The sequence below is a fragment of the Durio zibethinus genome, chromosome 2 (assembly GCF_047325235.1).
Source record: "Durio zibethinus cultivar Kanyao isolate XHJ-2024 chromosome 2, ASM4732523v1, whole genome shotgun sequence".
Lineage (NCBI taxonomy): Eukaryota > Viridiplantae > Streptophyta > Magnoliopsida > Malvales > Malvaceae > Durio > Durio zibethinus.
In genome coordinates this window covers 37,062,026-37,087,175 of record NC_143163.1, presented here as the reverse complement: position 1 = coordinate 37,087,175, position 25,150 = coordinate 37,062,026, and the positions used below count along the sequence as shown (strand labels likewise).

Sequence of the window (25,150 nt, the reverse complement as noted above, 5' to 3'; positions counted from 1 at the left end):
AATTCATTTAGTGTATGGGAGCATGCTGTTTGTCCTACTCCTGCCTAAGTATGCACCTACATTCAACAGCTCGGTTGGGTTGGGCTTGCTTTGCTTTGCTTTGCTTCATTTCAATATTGGTCCAAAAGGAAATGCAGGAGCTGGTGCTAGAAACCCAGCCAGCCTTGGGTGCAGGTTCGTTTAAATTTCGAACTAAGTCTGGTAATTGGCTTAATATAAATAGGTCTAACAACTAAGTCTAACAACTGATTCAGCCATCCCAAGGCCTAATCTAACACCAATGTGGTAATGACTTGGTAGCTATACAACTAGTAATGCTTTCATACTTCATGCGATAGACCTAGGCCGACGAGTTACACTGTCATTGAATGACCGTATACTAATGCAACTTCAAAATTCGAGGTTCAGCCCTGTATTTTTTGCTGAATTAAACAGGAATGTCAATTGACAACTGCTTAGGATCCTAGTGAATAATATTTTATTCAGGCTCCAATTGGTATTAATTTTATTTTTTTTTTTGGAAAATGGGTATTGCAGAAAATAAGCAGATTCTGTTGAAATAAGCTTTACATTTTCTAATGACAGGTGAAATACAACAAAATTGTTAAGCATACTACAGTAACAGACTGCTAAAGAATTTACAATAATTTAGTACAGAAATCTGTAAATTGGCAGTCCCTTTTCAATTCATTAACTCTCAAGCTAGAGAGACAGAATTCTTAGCAAAAGCTGAAAATTTGAAGTTAACCAGAGACTAGGAATGATAGGGAACCTCAGCCAAGTGTGCAGCAGCAAACACCAATTGCCAATAAACGAAGAAGAAACCTTCGGTGCATTAAACAACCTTCCTCAGTATCTACTTCCGATGCCTCCGCTTTTGCTCAGGTCTTTGTCTTTTCTCATCATCCCATTCCCGATCATACATCCTGGACTCTGGTTAAGGAAATAGCTTCTTCTATTTGCATTAGAACAGAAAGTGAAGGCCAAAATGAACTAAAACAAGTTTATGAAACAGATGGACCTTATTTGCAATAGAACAGTATGTGATGGTACTAAATCATTTTCTTCCATGATAGTTCTGCATTAAAAAAGATATTTATTCTGCATGCAGCATCATTTTGCTGCTATAATGACAAACTAATATCTTCAAAGGAAGCAGCAAAGCTTTGCAGTGCGAACGATTGAAGGCAAAAGGGAGGAGTAAACAGGTGACAAAGTTAGAAGAGTACACTAGAGCAGAGGAAATAACTCTTTACCTTGTTTGGGAGTGAAAGGTAGAGTTTACATGCTATATACCCTGTAAACAGAGTTGAAAATAAGATTTTAAGGGTAAAAATGGGACCGCAAGATTAAATAACTAAAATGGAGTGCTCTATTTGCAAATCCTTCTAACTTGACATGGAATTCGAAAGGTTTTTAGGGGGTAGGTTCATCTCCAAATCCTCTTCCTTGCACTAACACTCCCCCCACCCCACCCGAAAAAATGCCCAAAAAGACTATTCTAGACAGGGTAGGATAAACATTCACTCCCTTTCACTCTAATCCCATTCCATTGACATTGTAAAATATACTAGCTCATTAGCATATATCCTTGGCATGCAAATGCTGCACACGTAACTAACTTGATAAGTTTTACAGGACGCACTATGCAAGTATGTTTAGATGATTAGACCTATAATTTAGCATACTTTTTAAGGATACGGGTCTGTGTCACGACGAGCCATCTTGTTGGCTGCTTCTTTACCATGAATCCTCACGCTTGGTTCCTCCAAGTAAACCCCACGCTGCATCATGGCACCCTTTCGGTCTCTATCTCTTCCATCATATGATTGTGACATACCAATGGCAAGAGGTGGGGGCAGAGGGGCAACCGGAGAATATTCCCCAGGTTCTGATGGCAAATGCTCTCTCTTGAGTTTCCTCCTTTTGGCACCAGTAGCATCCACATCCTCTTTCATAAGGTTTGGTTTCTCTCTGTCCCTCTCTCTGTCTCTGTCCCTCTCTTCCACCTACATAGAGCCATTCACCAATATAAGCAAAAACCTTTGCCAACAATGAAACATACCTATATGATATCAAAGTGCTGATTTCCACACAATCTGAAAACTAGAAGAGCCATTTTTGCTTCTTTTTATCTTTAACAGTTCAGAGAATTTATTAAGACAATTATGATGCATGTATAAATAAGTTGTATGCAAAAACAACCAAACTACAGAAACAGGCCCCACACCATCCCTCCGTGTTAGGACAAAACATGTAGATAAAGTATCATCATTTGACCACGATCAGCTTCAGTATCACCACCATAATTCCAGGAAAAGACTGAATTTTTTAGGCACCAGCTTGGAGCTTTTAGGTTCTTAACCTAAATGTAGTAGCTAAGTCAGAACACATTATAGTAACGGTGTAATACAAACACACAAGGTTTATGACAGCATTAAAAACATCTCCAAGGCACACAATAAAGATATTTTGGTCCTTCTACTTCATATGCATCCTTAATTGAGGAGCTTTAGCTTGTTGATATTTATCAGGTGTAACCAACAACAGGTTAAGATACGGATGTTGGAGGAGGATCTTTACACCATTTGGCAGATTTCAGGAAGGAATAAGTTGAGAGTTTTGGCTCATCACCATAGGCAGGAAGGTAATTCTGCCTAGCTTTTAAGATAACACAAACCACCTTGACTTCTTTAGAGTGTTCTTCAAAATCAAATAGCTATTTTGATTGGCTTGTGCCACACAACAACCAAAGAGCAAACCAAATCATACTGTCAATGCTCCCGAGAAACTGCATTTTTATTATTTAATATTTTCTGCTAACATTCTAAATATTGAATCACTTCATTTAAGACCAATACTTAGTTTGTTCCTTTATTACTATGCTACCAGGAATCCTTGGAACCCTTAACTTGGTAAGATTCCAAAGCCAACTCTACACGAACAAACAATAGTTCTAAAACTTACAGCTAGAAAATAAACAAGAAAAAACAATTGACATTCTACTTTAGATAAGACAAATTGAGAACCTAAAATGCTCTAGAACTGGAATCTACCATGACATCTCCCTTGGCCATGAAATACCAAATCTATTAATCTAATTAAGGCAAAACTAAGGTATCACATGATACCCAGGCAAGCATATCATGCCAATCAGAGTTTCAGCCCCTTAATATGTGTACTTCCATGAACTGGTTCTCCAAAAAGATCCAGAAAAAGTATATTATGGCAATCAAAGTTTCAGCCTATTAGTATACTTGCTTTCATGACTTAGATTGTCCGCAAGGATCTAAATAGAGATGTCAGGTCACAAGTGCATTACAGGCAAGGAAAATCTCATGAATTAGTAGCAGTGCGTTACAGGCAATCCTTCATGACCTATCATAAACAACGTACTTTCATGACCTAGATTATTTAAAAGGATAGCATAATAGTGATATCAAGTGCATTGATAATCAAATCATAAACAACCACAAGAACTAGATCACCATGCAAAATCTTATTAATTAGCATTACAGGCAACCCTTAATGCAAACAAGCAAAGTGTCATAGCTCATATGATATAGAACTCCAAAATGTCCCTAGTTATGGGGTGATAATAATAATAATAATAATAACGGTTTGATACCTTCATTGACAACCCCTCTCTTTCTTCTCGCTTTCTCTCTCGAAATTCATCCTCTCTTCTGCGCTTTCCATCATCCTGGGAAACCAAGGAATTTTCTTCTGAACGTCTACGCTCCTTCTCTTCATGTCTTGGAGAGAGTCTCTGAGTATGTCTGGTACTACTAAACCTTCTGTCAGGATCGTCATCCCTTCTGCCAGTAGAATTAACAGATTGTGGGACCATATGGGGAGGTAAGGGTGGTGGTGGAGGCAGGCTTTGCCCGTGAAACCGATCATCAACATGAGACTTTTCTGTGGATGTATCAGCATGTCGGACTTTACTCCTTTCATCTTTGCTGCGCTCATCCTTAGCTTTATCACCAAGTCTATCCAAATTCCTATCAGTGCTTCTCTCAACAGAACGCTCTCTTCCATGTCTCTCTATTGATCTATCTCTTGATTTCTCAGTCAAAATGTCATCTGCACGGGACTTTTCAGAACGCTCCAATCTTTCTCTGTAATCCCTGTCATGTCTCTCACTTCCCTTATCTTTTGACCTATCCAAAGGCTTATCCACAGTCCTGTAGCTTGTTAGTTCATCAGTTCCAGGCTTGTCTAAATCTGCTGATCGAGGGTCTGCAGACCTCTCCCTGTCAGATATTCGAACTTCACCGTCCAGATCTTTCAATTCAGCATCCCCTTTACGGCGCTTACTTAATCTATCAGTCTCTTCCACAGGACTGGTTCTCTTTTGCAGCTTATCACTGGACTTTGAAGCAGAAGCAGAACTATCATGTCTAGGAGAATGAACAATTCGAGAAGGTGGCCTTGATGCATCTGGGACTTCAGAGCCATCATCTTTCCCTGCAGAAAACCTCATGTCATCAGGCTTAGAAACTACAATATCTGCCTTCGATTCAACCAAGGATATCCAATGAACCTTTAGGTGGAGCAGAAACTGTGTTACCATTGGAAGTGACAGCTGAAGAAACATTTGTAGTCCCACCTTGTCTGCCCTCTGTTTGAGAGGGAACATCTCTGTCACTGACAGAGATTGCAGAAGCTCTTCCAACAGCTTTCCCTGCCTTGACATCATCTTTTCCAGGATCTTGCTTCTGTGTCTTTGCAAGTGATCCAGCAGGCACTGAGCGTTTGGCAGAGGCTTTTAACTGTTTAAGAGGAAAATTATGAAATCTGAAAAACCAAATAAAATTACAAAATGTAACACTATGCCAAAAACATCCATAAGAGAGCATCAAATACCTCCAATTCTGCAGAGTTCTTTGTAGGAACTTTGGCTATAAGCTCATCCAATTTATTTGAAGATTCGTCTAGCTGTTTCCGATTGTCGAGTGATTTTGCTGTTCCAGCTTGTGACGTAGCTAAGGAAACAGATGATAACACAGCATCAGAACCATTAGTTGATGTTACACCTTTTGTTTTCAGATCAGCTTTCCCAAGAGGGACATTTTCTGCTCTATCCAACCGTCCTTCAGATTTTGTTCTTGGAATCTGGTCCTTGACCAAATTCACATCTGACTGTTGGGTTCCTAAGGTAACTGTCCTGCCACCACCAGCCTCAGTCTGAGAAACATTAACTGAGGAACCATTTTGTACAGGAACTGTATTACCAGCCACAGATTTTGAAGCGAGTGATGGTGCAGGCTTCAGCTCAAGATATCCCATTCCAAATTCCTCATCAGTAACCCATGAAGACTGCAGAATAGAAGAATATCCAACATATTTTCATGCATGAATAAGCAGGAAGAATATCGTCATGTTTTAAATGTGAATAACAATAAGCATGAAATAAAGAAACACGAATACGCCCCTTCAGTAGCTACTTGTACCAGACCCCAAAATGCCCCAAATGCATCTAGTACAAACCAGTAAGCCAAAATGTAAAATTTAGTTTTTGTTCCTTCTGACAAGGGACCAATTTCTCCAATATGTTTGTGGCACCGAATGGGTAACATGGGTAAAAAGAGAAACATTAGTTCCCCTTAGTGTATTTTCCTCCAATTTTCTCAATAAAGGTTGATAAAGATATTAGGACATTTTGCTACAAAAGCAAATAATAGTTTCGAATGACCAAAACTAAGTTTAATATTTTTGGATACCAAAATGCATGATTCACATTTCATGCAACACTTATGTTTTAAATGGATGCTGCACTTTAGCTATTAGCTAATTTCTAATCAAATATAATTTTCTTTTTACTATTTTCTTTCGCTTTTTAGCAACTTTTAAGAAAATCAAATGGCAAAAATCAATCAGTAAATGCAACCACAAACCTTAATACTTTCTTTGCCTAACTGTTTATGCTTTATATATACATAAATGAAAGCCATGTGACCTGAGCTTTTTTATATCATGGTGCCCATATCAATATCATCTCATACTTGCATCAGTGCCACCTAGAAAGAAAACTAATAAATCAATTTACCTTTCTTGCAGCCAAAGCTGCAGCAACACCTGTTGCCAACACCTTGAGATCCTCCCTTTCATCACTTTTAATTTTCGCAACCTGTATCCAAGAGGTTAAATGGAAGAAGAGTATTAATAGATCTAAACAATAAATCCAATTAGAAACTGAGTTCAAATTTCCTACCCGTTTTTCAAGATTAATCCCACTCTTTCTGGTAACAGGAAAAACACTAGAAATTTTTGTCAACATTATTAAAGAATTACGAATCTCCATATACTCAGTCGATTCCAAGCACTGGATCAATAACCTTGTGATTCTTTGACTCCATTTCCAATGAACCTTTCAACAAAAAATAAATAAATGAATAACATTCTGATCCAATCACAGAAAAGAATTAACCTCAAAACTCAAGATAAAAGCATAGATGCAAAACAAAAGCACCATAGACTACATAAAAAACAGGCAATTAAAAGTGGTTCACATGCAAATGTCTAATAATTGATAAATTACTCCCTGACCAATAAAATTTTTGGAGTATTCCTAATACCAAAACAAGACAGGAGATAAAAAAATGAATTATATTTAGGTTGTTTAATGAGCAAGTCTCACATAGATCACTAATATTATTCAGTAAAATACGATACAAAATCCAAATCACATTGGATCCTTAGAAGATAATAATAGAAGTATGCTCAAGATACAAGAGAGTTCATTTCATATTCATTAAAAATTAGAGTGCAAATAGAATTCCCGTGTGTACATACTAAAACCACTCTTGGACGTAACTATTGAAGGCACCAATCCAACAGGTCATCAGTATTAACAAGGTCAAGTGTCAAAGTCAAACAACACTAAATAAGCAAATGCTAATGAAGAAAGTTTAAATCAATTTCAAGCTTAACATATCTTTCCCATCACAAGATGATTCCATATTCACCACACTGGTTGCATGCTGCAAATTTAAATTGAGACACCCATCTAATAACTGTCTTCTCAAAATGAACTTATCAGATGCACTCAGATCAATTATAACAAGTTGGTACATCGATTGTCTTGAACAAGATTTGTAGGCCTCACCCTCACTATCAACAAGAAGGAAATCTAAAGGAATCAAATTACATAATAACTCACCTTAATGAACTGTCCATAGGTAACACGCTGGCTGTTTGGATATCTATAATACACAGCAAAGCCTGGCATATTTCCACACTCACGCTCATAAATGGATTCATCACTCTGCAAAGGAAGCAGTGTCAACAAAAACCATTCAAATCAAAGTAAATGTTTCAGTTAACATCATCATATTCCTCACAAACTTCAAAGTACACATCAAAGCAGTAGAATAAATCAATTTTGGGTAATGTAAGAAAGAACTTGACAGTGAATATTGTCTACCTTCCAATAATATGCAATCTTTAGTGTTTCATACAGAAACCTCCCAAGTCTTCCTGCTTCATACTCAGTGCAGCAGCATATCATGGGTTGTAAGGTTTTGCATATCAGAACATCAATGTGGTTGACTGTGTTGAAAAAAGGTGTGCCAAGAGAATGAAGTGTATGCACAAACATGGCACAATAGACAGCATCTGGCATACTGAAGGTACAGCGAGGAAAAATACAACGCTGGAGGAACTCCATGTTAATCTTCAGAGTATCAGGGCAAGAACTCAACCATTTGTCCTTTTCACGAGTAAGTCGTCTACGAACAGATGCAACATTTTCCTCATGCTTATGAAGTTCACTAGTTAGACGATCTAAAGCTTCTTGAATTCTTTCCTTGTCTTTTTTCCTTTTGTTTATTGCAGAACTAGAATTATCAGGAAGTTCTTCCAGAGCCTTAAGAGCAGCATGCTGCTTTGCAATTTCAGACTCATAACGATTTCTAGGAACATAAAGATCATAAAGAGTAAGCCCCCAAAAAGTGGCATAGAGGTCAGGAGAGAGACTATTCCAGGCTTTAGAAGGCAACATGGTTTTAACAGTGTCAAGAAGTTCAGACCACCTGCATAATAATGATTATTGAAAGCAATCAGATGAAAAAAAGCACTTCAGGAACTGTCTGTTGAACTGGTTAAATTTTTAATATTCAATTATGGACAGAGGAAGAGAAATAATATTATTACAATGTTGGCTTCCGAGGAGGGCCCAAATACAGTACCACACAACTAGAATCATCCATACTTTCAGACCCCGAGTATGCAATAGTAATATTTGCCGCTTGATTGTCATCTAAAGGCCAGAAAATATCAGAACTCCCTTGACACTTGAAGAGTCTCATCACAGGACGATATATCAAAAACGCAACCTGTGTCAATAAGAAAATAACCTCACATAATATTTCCTTGTTCTTTATGGTCCTCTCAAGTGGTGCAGCAAGAGTGAGAAAGAACACAAAATGGACTCCACGATGGAGCTAAACATACCTCAGGATCAAGGTGGTACAGATGGACAAGATCATCAAGTGAGGGAATTAGTTGAGCATAAGCAGCAGCTGGTGTCACTGCACTACAGAGGAATTCTACATACTGAAGAAGTGTCCCATGGCATCTGTCAAACTGCTCACTAACCATCTTAATGTAAGGAGCATCTGCATTTATGACAACCCTGTAGATGATAACAGAAATCAGGTTAAACAACTGAGTCTGAGAGTCACCCACTTTACAATAGATACCTTTGTCATTGCAAATAATTCAGGCAGGACAGAAATCTAACTACATAAGTAGTCATTAAGGAATCCCAGTTGGAAAAGCTTTATAAACATCAGTGAAAATAGACAACTAAAAAGAATATAAAGAATCTAGACAAAGAGAAAGAAAATGAGACCGAGATGTAATACTATTAGCCTTTATCATTATTCTTTATTCATCATGTCATTGAGAACAACCATGTACCATAAATCTATGCACATTAAGCAAAACAAAAAATTGAACCAAAGAACAGGCTGGCACAAAGCTTTATAGTGAGAAATTTACCTTGGAATGGATTCTTTTGTCCTATAAATTCTTGTTAAATAATAATAACTTATTTATCTTCCCCCTTACTCTTCTTCCCACTCTCTAGGTCTGACACGGTAGGGTGAAGCGTGTAAAAGAAGAAAGAAAAGAGAATGAAAGAGAATTCCCTCTGTATTACCAACATTGGTAACAGAGAAACAGGGAGGCAGGTGGCCACAAAAGAAAGAGAAGACGAAGAAAACAGAAAACAGAATTAAGGAAAAGCAAAAAAGAGGTCTAAGGCTCCCTTCAATATGGCAGACATTAGTGACAAAGCAGGGAGAAGTGTTGGCAAGAGAAAGCAAGGGAGTAATGAAAAGAGAGGAGGGCATATGAGATATCCATTCAGGAGATTAAAGCAAAAAGATGAAGAAATAAGAAAATACATGACATGTACCAGTTGGAAGGGCTTGCAAAGATAAGGTGTATAGGAGCACATGCCTACAGGGGATATAGCACAAATGATGTAAATACACCAAGAGAAAATATAGAACAAGAGATACACAAAAGGGTAAATAATATTGACAATTGTAAAGAAAAAGGAAGAAGATGCTTAAAAGGTTGACAAAACAGAGAGAAAAAGGATAATAGAACTTAAGAAAAAAAAGGGGGGGGGGGATAAAGGGGAAATAGAGCAAATATAAAGAGAAAAGAACAGAAACAATAAGGGAAAACATAGGGAAAAAGGCAAAAAATATATATTTTTACATGGGATTTTTTCATTCTGCTAAATCAAAACAATTTCAACATGTGCCAATTGAAAGTCAGCAGAAATGCATACAGAAAAAGAAACAGTGGATATAAGTGAAATAACATGTTCCTAGATATATATATATATATACAAATTGCATTACATAGAACAGTTGTACAACTTACAAAGAACGATGTTGGGCTATAAGTAACAAAAGTGGAATTGCCAACTTTGGTTCATCCTTTGGAAGCAATGAATCTCTAAGCCTATTGGTGGATTTGATCAATGCCTGCATAAATGGTTTTAATCATTAGAAACCAGTGTACTAAGCCAGATATACATTTCGTGGACAGAATATAAGATGCAGCAGAACATTTTCAAATGCTAATAGCATAGAGGATAAATATTTATGCTTCTTCCATAAAAGAAGGGAGTTGAAATTAGGCATTTAAATCTATCAACTACAATGGCACCTTGAGTGAAACATATCACATTGATGCATAAGCTGACGAATCAAAGATCAATGAAAATTTAAAAGAAAATAATTTAAAATATAAGGAATCTTGATTGAGATCATAACATACATACAAAACAGATGAAAATATAACTAAGATTGCAGTCCTATCATGCTAAAAATGATTATTAAAACAGCATTTTGATTTTGAATAGGATTTTCAACTCAATCACAGCTCTTGCCAGCATTTACTAGACATGTCTAAGTCTTGGACACATGGTCATCAGTTTTGCCATGACAAATCTATATATATACACAGACATGAATAAAAATCTTTGATTCTATTTGATCTGTATCACACTTGAAGGTGATGAAGGATGAAGAAATTGCTTATGTCATTTGATGTTCATTGGATGTGAGATGTAATACCCAACATGATAGGTATCATGACTCAGAACCCTATCCCTTTCTTGCCATTTTTCTCTCTCTTCCTACTTTCACCAACTATTGATATTGAGCTTTAAGTCCTGAAGTCAGATCTTGTTGTTCAACAACATATCTGATTATTACCCAAAAATACAAATCCTCAACTTCACAAAATAAAACAAACAGTAATTAAGATCAAGCATACAATTTTTACCAGTTAGATGGAAAAGCTTGGGGAAAACCTTATATTGCGACCATATCCAAGCGCAAAACAGAACTCCCATCTTGTGGAACACATAGAAACTAAAGGACATAGTAGAAACTAGATATAGAACTCCAAAATCTCAAAGCTACTGGTATCTCACTAAAATCAACTAACAATAGCCCTAGACATATGATCTTACATGGCAAATATAATCTCAAGTAAAGCTTGTAGAGGACTTTCTAGCTATTTTGCCGTATACCAGTCCAGGAACACTCATTAGAAGTCGTTTGATCAAGATTTTGATTACCAATTACAATAACTAGCCTGATCAAACAGATGAGAATATGTAAAACCAGACTAGGATACAAGCAAAAAAAGGAACTCTAGATGTGGAAAAAAAATAAAGTTATGAAAAAGAATCAAACCTGTTGTACATGGATTTTAGACCCTCACATTTATGGGATTCCATGGTTCATTTTTAAGGAACAAAAAAAAAATGTAAATTATGAAAGCTAAAGTTAGAAAGCCGTCAATTTGACTGTGCTTTGACTATAAAGTCTATGATTAACTTCGCAGGTCAGGTTCAAGTGAATGGGGTCCTCATTAAGGACTGAAACAAATGTCCTATTTACTGAAATTTAAGAATTACCAAATCATGCTCATTACAAGTAGGTGACTAAATTCAGCAGACAATTAAATTTGAAATTTTAAACAGACAACACAAGGCCAATTGCCGAGTCTAAGAAAACTGTTACAAACGTAAAAGCATAGGCATGTTTGTGGGAGTATTTACAAGAATACAATGTATAACCCATATAGCTTGGTAAAATCGCATTCTGATGGAAACTGTAAAGTTGAGAAGAAAATAGTAAGCTTATGTTTATTTGGGATAAGTTTCTACCATAAAATAAACATAATCAAAACCATTAACTCAAAAGCTGATTTGAAGATCAAAAAGGCGATGATAATAATACCATTACTTATGTCTGATTCTATCTAAATAATCAACAATCCAGCACTCCACTACTAGAGAAAAAGGTAAAATATAGATATTTGCTTAACAAACTAGCCTAATATCACAGTTTTCATAATTACCTTATTATTTCGAGCTACGCCAAAAGAAGTGGCCTGATATCGTAGAGTCTCACTTCCAGCCATGGCATCCAACTGCTCCTCAGTCAGATTTTCTGTGAATTGTACATTTGCCATTTGTTGAATAAGCTCCTGACTCAATCATAAAACTTCCAGTTAGGAATTTTCATCTTCAGCCTAATGATGAAAAAACCTTTAAGTTTTTTATCTTTGTATACCTGCAGGAGAACAAGTTCAATTCCTTGGCCCTTTTTTAACTGATTCACCAGATACTGGAAAAGACCCCTCAATTCCATTGATGGGTATTTCTTACACCTACAAGCAGCAGAACTAAGTTTAGTAAAATCTCAACCATGTAATCATGAAATATACCTCAAATTCAAAAGCATATACATCATAGTTATTGTTCAATGAAAAAATAGAACAGTAAAACGGATAAGCATGAAACAACATAAAGAAAATATAGAAGCAGAGCAAGGATTCCATGACTTTTTTCCAATATCTCATGAATTATAAAGGTAACAACCTAAAATTCAACGAATAAAACACCTTTATGTATAAACACTAAGGGTGCAGATGTTGTAGTAGCTCTACCACCCTTAGGGAGCCTAAGCTACCTAGAAAACTAGGAAACCATATTGCTTTTTTTTCTTGGTAACTGGATGAAAGAAAGCCTTTTATAGTTGAGCAGTTAGTAAGATATAGATGATTCACAGCCAAAAAAAGAAAAAGGTAAATTGATTTATTGCAAGTATAAAAATGAAGGAAAATCTAGTCGCTCAACAATCTTGTCATCTAGCTATCTTCTCTCTCAAAATGTGGAATTCTAGTTCTAGTTTATCCTCATCATCTTCAGGGTTCTCAAGAAGATAGCCATTTGTGCATACTGACGTGCAAAAGGACAAATTAAAAATCAACATGATATCTATGGTTTTGATTATAAAAATTAATAAGACCATAAAAAGGCATCAATCTAGTTCAAAGAAATCTATAAAAACCATTGTCCATGCGCTATTTCATTGCCAATATGTGTGTTTGAGTGTGCATGAGCATGTCTATAAAACCATTAGTAGAAAAAGGAACAACTGCATTAAAAATTTACATTAAAACCCTCAAAAACTTGGAAAATATTACCATGTCGAGCTGTATGCAAATTTGAATGCTAACTCATTGGAAAAAAAAATTTAACAGACAGACAGAGTAGGTGAGGCACCATCTTAGCTACAAGCTTTATATGTTATTCTTGTTCATAATAAATAATCCAATTCCTAGAAGATTTATTCTTCGAAGTTAAAGAATGATAGAAGCCATATAATGTGTTGATTGTCAGTCACCAGCTCATCATCATATTCTTTGTATTCAGGTCTCAAATTCTAGCAAAATTTAATCCTTCCACTCCTTGTATTCAAGCAAAAGAAAGCAAAAACGTAAGAACTAAATAACTCGCAGATCAGAGGTTCATGAATGAAACCATAGCACTCAAACAGACCACCTTCAGAGCAGAATTTCATAACCATTAGACAACTTAGAAAACTTGCTCATCATTAGCTAACAAGCTACAATCAATACATCTATTAAACGACAATAAGAGTTCACCACCCGAGAGAGAGAGAGAGAGAGAGAGAGAGAGAGAGAGGTGGCAGAAAAATGTGCAAGTCAGAACTTGACACGACCAATATAATTATGCACAAAGAAAATGTCAACATAAAGATCAAGAGAGCCATAGTAAAGCAAGGGAAAGTTTCAGAGCCCCATCAAGAACCACCCTAATTATTGTAACTGACCAGCCCTGACCACATTGAGAGCTCAGATGGACGGACCTCAACAATTAAAATGCGGCCCTCAAAATTCTGATTGTTGCCTCCACAGAACTTGAATTTTACTTCAAGGAATTGCAAAAATCCTCCTCTCATACGTAAGTTGAAGAACTTCATTACATTTCTTTTCATGAATGGCAGGAGTACACTAGCTTTGCAAAGCATTGGACAACAACGAAGATCCAAAAGATCAAGAACTACTAATAGTTCATTACCATCAAAACAGTTAATGCAGCTAGAAACAAAAGTTCTGCCTGCTTAATGGTCAACTACATATTTGCCTAGCACATCAGCATCTCTCCTGAAAGAATAGCCCTCTTCTGCAGCCCCATTAGTGGTGCAATTTCCAATAAGAATCAACTCTGACCCAGTATACATTCCCTGGAAGGCTCCAGCAGCTAATGACAGGTCATGCAATCAATAACTAGAACGAGCACTACAATGAAGAGAGGTACTAGAACCAATAACCCGAAGAAACAACTGATTTCTATGTTTAGCCCCAACCTACATCTAGGCTCTTCATAACGCCAGAATGTTATTACAGACTCCTGTTTCTAATCATTGCCAGCAGAGCAGATGGCAAATTGCACTTTGTCAACAGTAGAATTTTAACCAGCATCTTCTTGAAACTTCAAGCCTTGTGTAATAAACAAATTAACTCATCTTTATCCATGATCTTTCAGTTAATCAGTAGAAACAAGCTCCAAATTGCTAATCAACATGTCTTTTTGTGTTCTACCCACCAACATCTTCCATTAGCTTAACAGCTTTGTGAACATCACCAACCTTCATATGGGATAGAATAAGAACCACTATACCAGTATAATTCAGAGCCAAAACCTTTCCTTTAACTGAAATTATGGTCCTGCATCACATTGAATTGTCTAAGGAGTACTTTTCTCATTTCTTCCATTTCAATTGAATGGCTGAAGAAGATACTTATCAAAAACCTCACAGTTTAACTACACCATCTTTTCCATAATTAACAGTCTTCCATGTTAAACCTCAGTTACAGAATCCTATGTGGCCATGTAAGTACCTAACTGGCAGCCACGATGAAGAAATTTATCAGACATCAGAAATGAGGGAGTCAGAAAATTGGTAATGCCCAACAACCCCCAGCTCCAGTCATCTCGCTTTGCCCAGCTTAATCTGCAACCCGGAAACTCAAGTAAAGCATCTCTAGATATATCTACATTCTATACAGATTGTAACCACGTACTTCAGTTAATCTAACAAATTCAGCAACAAAAATACCCAAAAAAGAAACATACATACACATGAAGACTCAGGAAGAATTGGCACAGTTATGCACCACAAAGGGAAAGACAAGGATAACTAACAAGAAATTCCCTTGAAAAAATTATATTAAAACTAATAAACCATAAGGATACTAAAGCAACACAAACGAAACAAACCACAACAGGTTCATGTTGCAATTAATTTGGTTAACATACCTCTAAAGCAAAAACAAGAAATGCAAATGTATCTTAATTTAAAAGATAACTGCATAAAAAACTCTAAATTTTTGCAGAGAGATAACTATACATACAGGTGTCCCCAAAATGATGCCAAAGATTGAAGCCAGTCTGACAAATTTAGGCCATCATCCTTCAGTTTATCTCGCCCTCCTTGTGCCAGTCGCTCAATCACAACATATTCCAGAATGTCATACTCAAGCTGTATTGCAAACAAAGAATTGTAATCAAAAGCAAGATACAATGTTATATGAACAGTGCACAACAACGAAAAGGCTATCCAAATTGAAGTTCATATTCATTCTAATTTGGATTTGCGTACGCGTATATGGATTGAGAATTGGGTTTCAAATTCTTGAATATAAAAATGTTTTGATAAGTCCAAAATTTGAAATTCAGGATTCTAAACAAAATTAATTTTCATTTGAATTGCTAAAGATTTTTATTTGAGTTTAGATTGATAATGTAATTTTATTATAATAAATTTTGTTACAATTGACATGATAACACAATTAAAGTAGGTTATACTAACCCACTAATCTTTGAGCATTCCTTCTATAGACTAATTCAATCAAAAGAAATTGGTGGTTTATGAATTAAATAAGAATAAGAGAAAAGAAAAAAAAAAGTGGCTAGGTGAGTTTCCTCCCTTTTATTCCTCTTTTTTTTTCCCTCTCCTCTCCTACAATTCTCTCAGTCAATTCTTGCTCTTCTTTTCTCTTTTTCACCTCTTTTCAAGTACCCTATTCCAGTGCTAGTTTGCTGCACCAAAACAGCAGCATAATATCTTCATTCTCCTCCCCCTTCGTTGCTTACTTATCCCTCTCAACTGAATCAAGAAAACAAACCCTATTGATGGACTATTTTCCCTCTCCAGAACAGCAAAATCTCTTCAAAGAGAGAGAAGGCCTTACATAAATTGCTAGAGAAAAAATTTTAAATCATCAATTATTGAGAGAAAAACTAAAGAGTAGGAAGCAGAGAAATGAGATAGAAGAGTTGACTTAAGCCATTGGTGAAAAGAGATCATTACACAGGATTATGAATTAGGATGGATACATTAAACTCCAATGTAATAAGGCATTTCAAATCTTAAAATTTTGAACTTTAAAATCCTAGGCAAATATGGTTCAAAATTCAAATTTAAATCTTTGAGTTTTAGAGGCCAATCAAATAAAAAATGCAGCTTTTAAAATCCAAACAAAACCACTTGGCCAAAACTACATTGCCAAACAAAATAGTAAGAAATTCTATTTGAGGAATTTATCAACACAGAATATAAAAACAAATGATAGTTAATTCGAAGTTGGAAAGCAGCCTAGATGATTCCAAAATAATTCAATAATAGGTACTTCGTCAATACACAATACATGACAACTAAATGATGAGAAAAACTAAAGTGAATTTAAGACTTTACTTGAAAATTCACCTCAGATGATCCCCAGCACATTAGACAAGGAGACAACCTTATGCACAAAATCCAACATGGACAAAGGAAAACAAGAAACATAATGGGAGAAAAAACCATAAGGAAAAGGCAAAATAGATGCAGACCTGTGTCAAATACTTGAATGCATCAACAACTGGAGTAATCATATCCCTGTATGCCTCAATCTGAAAAATGTCAAATACACGAACCCATGTAAAATCGACAATGCATCAAACTCAAAGCATAATCACTAATAGAAATACAATACCTGGTGAACAATTGTTCGCAGTACAGTCATTGGATTAGCATGAGCAAGTTTTGCAACCATCCGGCCTAACTGCTTCAAATTTTCCTTAGCCAACCGTTTCAAAATCCTTCTAGTGTCGAGCTACAGAAAAGGAGAGGTGCAAATGTAACTCTTCGGGCACCCAACTTTGACAAGCAACAAGAAGACTATCAAGAAGATATCCTACTTTACCTTTGCAGTTTGTCTTGCAGCTAATATGGTAGGATTCTGCTCATCATCCTTTTCCCACTCACCATATAACCGGTAACGCACCTAAGCACATGAAATTCATCTAGCAAGATTGTCTAATATGTCTAATAAATTCTCAAAGGGAAGTATCAAATAATTGATGGAAGGCCAACCTCGTAGGGAAGGAGATTCATTACTTCCCAGATCTCTTGCCCAACTGCTGGATTTGCAGGTACCAATTGCAAAGAAGGAAGTAGGCATCCTCCTAATGTTTCCTCTACTCTTGACCTGGCTTCCTTCAAGTGAAGACGAGGATTTCGATACCCACTAGCAACCGTTTCCCCAGTTGAGGCTCCATCAGCAGCAGTAGCTACAAGCTCAAGGGCAGACAAGTAATAACCTCTCAAAACTCTACATACCTGCCAATAAAGAAAGCAAACATAATCGCTAATGCCTTTGAAGGAGGAGAAAACAACATCAAAGAGAAAGTTGATTCTGAGCACATTAGTAACACTAAAACAATACCTTCTGCAATAGCAAAGTATCACGGTAGAGATGAGGTCCAACAGTAGCCAGCATCTGAAAGAGTTCCTTAGGAAGATCAATAGAGGAGCTAATGACTGATGAACTTCTTGTATCCATGTTATCAACACCAGGTCCCGAGGGAGATCCAAAGCTTTGGAGATGTGTCTGGCGAACAATATCATATGCTAAAGAGATTGACTTTTCAATGAGCCTGAATGTGTATAAAAAGTATAATTAAGAACAAAAGTACAGACCAGTATGAGACAAATAATTAAGCTTCCGCAAATGTCTAAAACGCTAGACTGAATCCAATCAGAAACACACATAGAAAATGTCTTTCACTAAAACCACATAAAAACAAACATGTGTCAGATGGAACAGGAAACTAAATTCAGAAGTCTCAATTCATGCATCCAAGCACCCTTCAGAATAAAGAACAAGGGATCCATAGTGTTTACCTAAACAACCCTTTACAGATTTGAACATGCGCCACTGGATTAAGAGGTGAAAGGCGATCAAACAGGATATGGGCATGGTGCCTGAGAAGAACGACATCTTAAGTAAAAACTTGAGATATCAATAATAAAAGTCACAAATTTCACAATAAATGGAAATGCTGAAACAGCATCAATTATCTCATCCTTGATGCTTATGTAAGTACTCAAAAATTAAATGAATAACGCTTTACAGAAGGTTCATTGGCAAATATATAACAGTACTGTCCACACACACAACATAATTACCGCTCAAGTCAACTTTTTAGTGCCTTTAGTAATTAAAACTGTCATAGGATGACCTGGTGATCCAGGCATCCCAAATTTAAAATATGAGAAGACATGACCTAAGCACACTGCTGGTTGTAGAAGTAGAATCTTGATTTAGCAGGACAATTTCAAATCAGAATTTTAACTAGTTGCTGGAATGCCCAGAACAAACTTGTAAAAGAAAGATACGAGGAAAACAAGTTGAAAGGGTCAAGTGAGTATACTCAAATAAAAATTAACTAAACAGACAATAGGATGCACAATTTAACTGCTGCAACAAGAAGGAAATATTGAAGAAGCAAGATTGGCAAAATACTTTCAATTATAAGTTAGAGGGATAAACAGAAAGAGAGGAAAGAAACGGATAGAAATTCCAAAGCATAACATAGCCACCTCAACAAGCGGCAAAACACAGTCAAGCTCACCAATCATCTACAGAAAGAAAGCCAGTAAGCAAGCCTAAAGTCTGATTGTTTTCGAGCTCTGGAGATCTTTCAGTGACAGCCTCAGTTTCCATATCCAGAGCAGCAAAAAGGTCTATCGTTACATCTCCTTGTTTCTCATCCTCCATGAGATCCTTACCAATAGCAGCAAGATTTATTTTTCCAATTTTGTTAGCCTGCATAAATTAAGGTGCAATCATACTGTGAATTGCAGAATAAAACATGTCAACAATATCCAAAGGCAACTTGTGCAGCTTTAACCACAAATTATTGGTGTTCATCAATCTCTGAAGGGGGCGGCAGAATGGAGAGTTACAAAAGCCTCAATCAAGTACAAAGAAAATTATGTAAATGACTCATATAAAAAAAGTGCTTTAAGAAATAGAAGCACCGCAACCTTTCTTTGAGGCAAGAAATTCTAAGCAATAATTGCAAACAAAAAACCAGAAGTATGACATTATTCATGCTTTAAGTACAAAGGGGAAAAAGGAGGACAATACAATAAAAATACCTCATCAAGTCGTTTTGCAGAGAAACCATTATAATGCTCAAATGCTTCATCATCCTTAGGAAGTAAATGAGCGTAGCTGCACATATGCATAAATCAGATCAGCTTAGAAATTACAGATATAGACAGCGGATTGAAATGTCAATATAAACCTTCAAAAGGAGAAACAGAAATTGTTAACATGCAATTATATAACTGAATGAAAATCCATGAAAAAAGTCACATCACATGAGATCAATTCTCATGTTGACACAATATAAATTGCAAGTGAACAATATATATATATATATATATATATATCAATTTGCCACTTCAAGGCATGGATTATCAAATGCCAAATGGTAACTACATCAAATTATACATCAAAAGTATATGGATCCCATTGCAAGAAAAACATGTTCCACTACCATATGCAGCTTTGATTCTGATACAATCATTTAAGGACAATTACAGTAAAGCACAAAAAGTAAAAATGTGCTATACTGGATTAGCTCAAACAATGTTAAAAACAAAATAGAACAAAAGGAATCACCAAATTGAGGACAATGGATCTTAACAAACTCACATGCTATCAAGATCAATAAACTCTTCCCTCACTAACAACGCTGTAAGCTTATAGAGCCCAAATGGGGTAGGAGTGTTTACTTCCATGTGCTGATGGTATTGAAACTTAAAACCAAGAATTTGTGAAGCGTGAGACTGCATGAAATCATAAAGAAATAAGCAACCTAAAGATTTCTCAGATTCATGACAACGTAGAATTATCATTCCATCTCAACCAGAAAATAGTGATATCCCATACCTTTGGGAAGATGGGAATCAATTGCAAAAAAGCATTATTATCTGGCTGAAGTTCGTAACATTCCAACACCTAATGGATCAGAAAATTAGTCTTAAAACAAATTAATTCAACAGCGACAATGTACAGCAAAATAGCCTAAACCATCAAGAAGTGGAATAACATAATCAACAGCTTAGAAAAAACTTACAATGTCAAAAACACGGTTTGGGTCCAGATCAAAATGCCCAATTAATGACTGCAGAAGTAACAGCAATTCCATTATGTAGGCCGCAACTAAGATTAAAGAAATACCAGATAGAAACAAGGTCAAACCTTGATAATGCCTATTCTTGCTGTTGATGCATTTTGAGTAGAACCTTCGTAACCTCGGCAAAGGATAGTAACCTACAGATGCACAACACAGTGATTCCCATGACAAAACTTCATAAGTAATGACATGGTCCAGTAGCTCTAAACCAAACTAAATATCCAACTGTCCTAATCCTAGCCTAATAAAATTCTTCTGACAACTACTGAGATGATTCTAAATCGCCTATCTGAACTAATTTGGCTACTCTTTAACAACAATTCCAGTTTCTCTACTAGTATTGCCAATCACTAATCTCATTTCAGGAATCACCTTAACGGTTTCCAATTCAAATCGGGATTTATGTTTGTATGCCCAACAATAAGCCGCCACAGTTTGTATAATATGTTGAACTAATTTGGCTACTCTTTAACAACAATTCCAGTTTCTCTACTAGTATTGCTAATCACTAATCTCATTTCAGGAATCACATTAATGGTTTCCCATTCAAATCAGGCTTTATGCTTGTATGCCCAACAATAAGCCACCATGGTCTGTATGATATGTCGAACCCAACCACAACATAATTTCCCAAAACCATTAAAGTGCTAGGAAAAATAATGAAAATTGCTATAGGAGTAAGAAGACCATCAAATAACCAGGTCAAAGAATAAAACATGCCAGACCACAAATTTCTAAAGGCAGTAACACATCAATGAATAAATCACTGAAAAAGTTCTGTCCCACATCTTCAAGAAACATAACCCAAAGGTGAATACATGTGTTTCCAAGAAATTTTATCAAATTGCGGTCATACCAGCTTAGCATAGCCCTCACTCTCTTCTCGAAGGAGATTAAATTTTGTTTGCTGATAAAGAAGGCGCGTATTTACTCTGACCTGAAATCAACACAGAAATACATCAGAAGTCAAAAGTCAGTAGTTTACATCAACCTCATGACTTTGTCACATATACAGGTGCAAGTATCTGATTTAATCAGTTTAGCATGCCAGCATACATGGCTCCTAAATTTGCTCATGGGAGCAAAATTTATCATCCTCTTAACCAAACAAAGTATGTATTTCCAAATATAATTCATTGTGTCAACAGTTGAAATTTCAGGCATCAAACCATAAAACTAACCATGCATCAACAGATATTGAGTATGCCGATGATATTAAATTTGCTTACCTCTTTAACCTTCAAATCTGGAGCCTTTATCTTGATCATCTCAGCCTCCCACAGGAACTCTTCCTAGAATGTAAGAATCATAACAAGGTATTTTTCCATTACTACAAAGGTAACATGTCAACAGAGATCTACCTCATTCGAAATGATAAAAACCACCACCCCAGTGGTCAAAAATCAAACTATAAAACATGCATAACCAAATGACTACCAGCACAAGAAGTTTACAAAAAATTTTACCTCACTGCGTTCCTGGAAAAGCCTCAATGAAACTAATGAAGACTCAACCAGCCACTTTGCCTAAAACAAAGACCATAAACCCAGCAAATAAGCAATAGGAAAATTCTCTTTGTCTTCAATAATCATAACGGTCATATAAAAAAAGGAAACATGTCAGTATGCAGATCATGAATGGAACAAATAGTTAACAGTGCAACAATAAAGTACTGTTAAAATTCACTAAAACATGATCAAACATTAAAGACAAACCAAACACTTGACTTATATGAGATTCATTCAATTCCTCCACTCAGTTCCTAATAAGCAAATTCAAATTTAAATTGTATGACAACTTTAAATTTCAACCTTAAAAGCCCAACTTATTAGAAAATTCATATATATTGTAAATACTCAAATTGTTCAAAATCATGACAACAGCTTACCCACTTTGTTCCCTTCCACATCAATCACTCAACTATAATCATTATTTTCTTGGCCAGTTCTGTAAATGATACCAACTAATGCTCTAAATGGAGGATCACTCTCCAATATCCAAATCAAGGTTCAACTAAGCTTCATTATCTCTCTCCTTTTTCCGGAGAAATATCATCAAAGTTAAATTCCAGCAGAAGTTAAAATTGTAACCAACTAATTCTTGACTAATTAAGCAAAAGATGAAATAAGAACCTCATATGAAAATAGAATTGCCGCCATCAGAAGCTTCATGCTTCTTTTATCCTCATAATGAGGAATACTTACAGCATTAAGCATTCAGTTCAAATTAAAGCTTTTTAGCCCTAAATTTCCAATGTATCAAAAAGGCCTTGACCATAAAAGAGTTCCAGTTAGAGCTCCTTTCTGACTATATTCAAGAAACATAACATTAATGACATTAAAAGAGATAGAAACAGAAGAATTAATGAAAAAAAAAAAAAAGAAGCAAATTGCATACAAGTACATATACACATCCCAGATTATGTACTGACCAATTTAATCAAACGATTGCGGTATTCTCCAGCCATTGTAAGCTGCAAATTATGAAAAAAAAAAAAAAAAAAAGCTCATAAGTTACAATTAAACATATCAGGTACTACACTCCAGATATAGAAATTGGCTGTTTATAAAAAAGTCAATATAATGCAGGTAATAAGCAAACCACCAAAAACGCCATTGCAACTGGAAAGTGAGCCACACAACCATAATAAGCACATTCTATGGATGATAAAAATGCCGTAAAAAACTAGCTAAAAGTTTAGCTACATAAGAAATAGAAGTACAAAGAAGAATAAACAACCTCACTGGAAGGAATAACAAAACCCTGAGCTCTCTCTCCCTCTCCTTATCCCTCCATCTCTTACTTCCAACACATAAGAATAAACAACTGCATTGCAACATTGGAACAATCCAGAACTCTATCTCACACTCCGTATGCCTCCTTCCACCACTCTCTCTCTCTCTCTCTCTCTCTATTAAATATGATATTTCAAAGAAGAATTTGAATTTAGAATTCCACAAAAGCAGTGTACTTAGAAATAGAAGTCTTTTCCTAGAAAAAGTAGACTCTTTAAAATCAATTCTCATATCATAATAGAAATTTCAACCCAACAAAAAAGATAGTTTAACTATCATAAAAAGAAATTTCAAACCAATAAATAGTATCTATTTCTCCATGTCAATAGCAGACAGCACTAATATCTCTCTCTCATCCCACCTGCACTCTCACAAATTTCATACTTAGCTGAGGAACAAGGAAAACAATAAGGAATCCCATACAAAGGTGTTGTATCACTTCTATTTAACACCTTCCTGAAAAAAGATTAATAATCAAACACTGAAAATTAGCTGAAAGTCCAAGTTTTCAATTCCATTTTGAATATTCTTAATCTTCACACCATTGCATTCCTAAAAAAGGAGTTAGCAAAAAGCAGACCACTTCTATAGAGAAATGAACTAAAAAGAAAATATGTTATGTTAAGTTAATCTATTTTAGAGGTAAATAAAATAGAGGAAGATCACATGGAACCCTCATGAATCGCTTTCTCTTGTACTTTCACTTATATTCTAAGAATTTTCAATCAGGATAAAAGTTGGACCACTAGGATGATATAGAACACATACCACTTACGCAAAAATGTAATAGCAGCAAAACCATACAACAGAGTAAGGAAAAGCATTGTTGTGCCATATAAAACCTTACCACAAAAACTAGCAAAGAGCATAAATACAGGAAACAACAAAACCACCGCTTTTCCCTTTGTGGGGTCTGCTACATGAACCATACTAATACCATTGTTCACCATCCAGGACCATTTTTTGGGTAAACATAGCGTTCACCCTTGCTTTATTTGGCCTTACCCTCGACAAAACCAAGCTATTCACCCAAACTTTTGAGTTACAGTATAACTGAACCACCATTCTAAATATGCTTAGAAACCATATTCAAAGGGCTTCAATAATGTAACAAGCTGAATAAGAAAAACTCCTTAGTTCCTTTTCTAAACTAAAACCTAAGCAAGCCTCCTGCTTCAATTTTTTTTCCTATTTCCACCTACTTACTAAATAAGCTTCAATACAGGCTCCAGAAAAAATAATAATAATAACGAAAATTTACTAAAAAGAAAAAACTCACGTCTTGAGCCATTTGCGTGACGATATCAGCAAAGCATGAGCCCAACTCATCCTCTGACACTCTCTCAGTAAAATCCACTGCCTCCAACACTGCTTTGCACTTCTGAATCGGCAATTCCCCGCGCACCTAATAATCAAACGGCAACAAAAAATTTTCAACTAAAAGAATAAACGAAAGAAAATAATTTTCAAAAACCCAAAAAAGAAATCAAATTTAAACAAAAATACCATAGTCCAGCAGAGCTCGTAGAGAAAGCGAAGCATGGGAACGGAAGAAGAGAAGGAGAAGTTTGAGTTTCCATTTTTGCCCTCGCGAAGGATTTCCTCTGTTATGTATATACACTCTATAGGAGGAAGAGACATTTTGTTTCCTTCCTTTTCGTTTTTCTCAAAAAAAAAAAAAAAATCAGAAAGACAAAAGAGAATCTGCAAATCCTAGAGATTAAAAAAAAGGGTTGGGGTTTGAGTTTAGAGAGAAAGAGGAGGTACAGCGGAGTCGCTGGGTTGTAATGAAAGGGACTTTCATGAGGTATATGAGAAAAGAGAATGATGAGAAAAAGAGGGTTAGGGTTTCAGATGATGATCTGCTATGGTGAGTTAAGGGGTTTGGAAATTGGATTTCCGGGATGATATCGATTCGTCCGTTTTAGGGTTTCGGATTTTTGGGCCGAATCACTATAGCCCCGATCCGCTT

General features: G+C 35.9%; 1 protein-coding gene across 4 annotated transcripts; it reads right to left on the bottom strand.

Moving 5' to 3' along the window:
* Nucleotides 1-549: 549 nt before the first annotated feature.
* On the bottom strand, nt 550-25,125 carry THO2. 4 transcript variants are annotated; one of them, XM_022920825.2, is made up of 33 exons: nt 24,685-25,125; nt 24,458-24,583; nt 22,815-22,856; nt 21,850-21,909; nt 21,613-21,675; nt 21,240-21,320; nt 20,449-20,520; nt 20,324-20,371; nt 20,137-20,205; nt 19,900-20,033; nt 19,338-19,413; nt 18,809-19,002; nt 18,078-18,158; nt 17,620-17,830; nt 17,268-17,513; nt 17,098-17,178; nt 16,888-17,007; nt 16,745-16,804; nt 15,265-15,392; nt 12,114-12,210; nt 11,899-12,027; nt 9,904-10,007; nt 8,458-8,638; nt 8,158-8,339; nt 7,430-8,036; nt 7,166-7,270; nt 6,218-6,373; nt 6,053-6,133; nt 4,870-5,322; nt 4,547-4,775; nt 3,629-4,470; nt 1,702-2,009; nt 550-926 (listed from the first exon to the last, which is right to left on the bottom strand). In XM_022920825.2, exons 1-33 carry the CDS (start codon nt 24,817-24,819, stop codon nt 857-859), a joined length of 5,571 nt encoding a protein of 1,856 aa, XP_022776560.2. In that variant the 5' UTR covers nt 24,820-25,125; the 3' UTR covers nt 550-856. The 4 variants fall into 4 exon arrangements, with proteins under 4 accessions (XP_022776560.2, XP_022776561.2, XP_022776562.2 ...); XM_022920826.2 differs by having other exon boundaries at nt 4,574-4,775; XM_022920827.2 differs by having other exon boundaries at nt 4,613-4,775.
* Between the last annotated feature and the right edge of the window lie 25 nt (nt 25,126-25,150).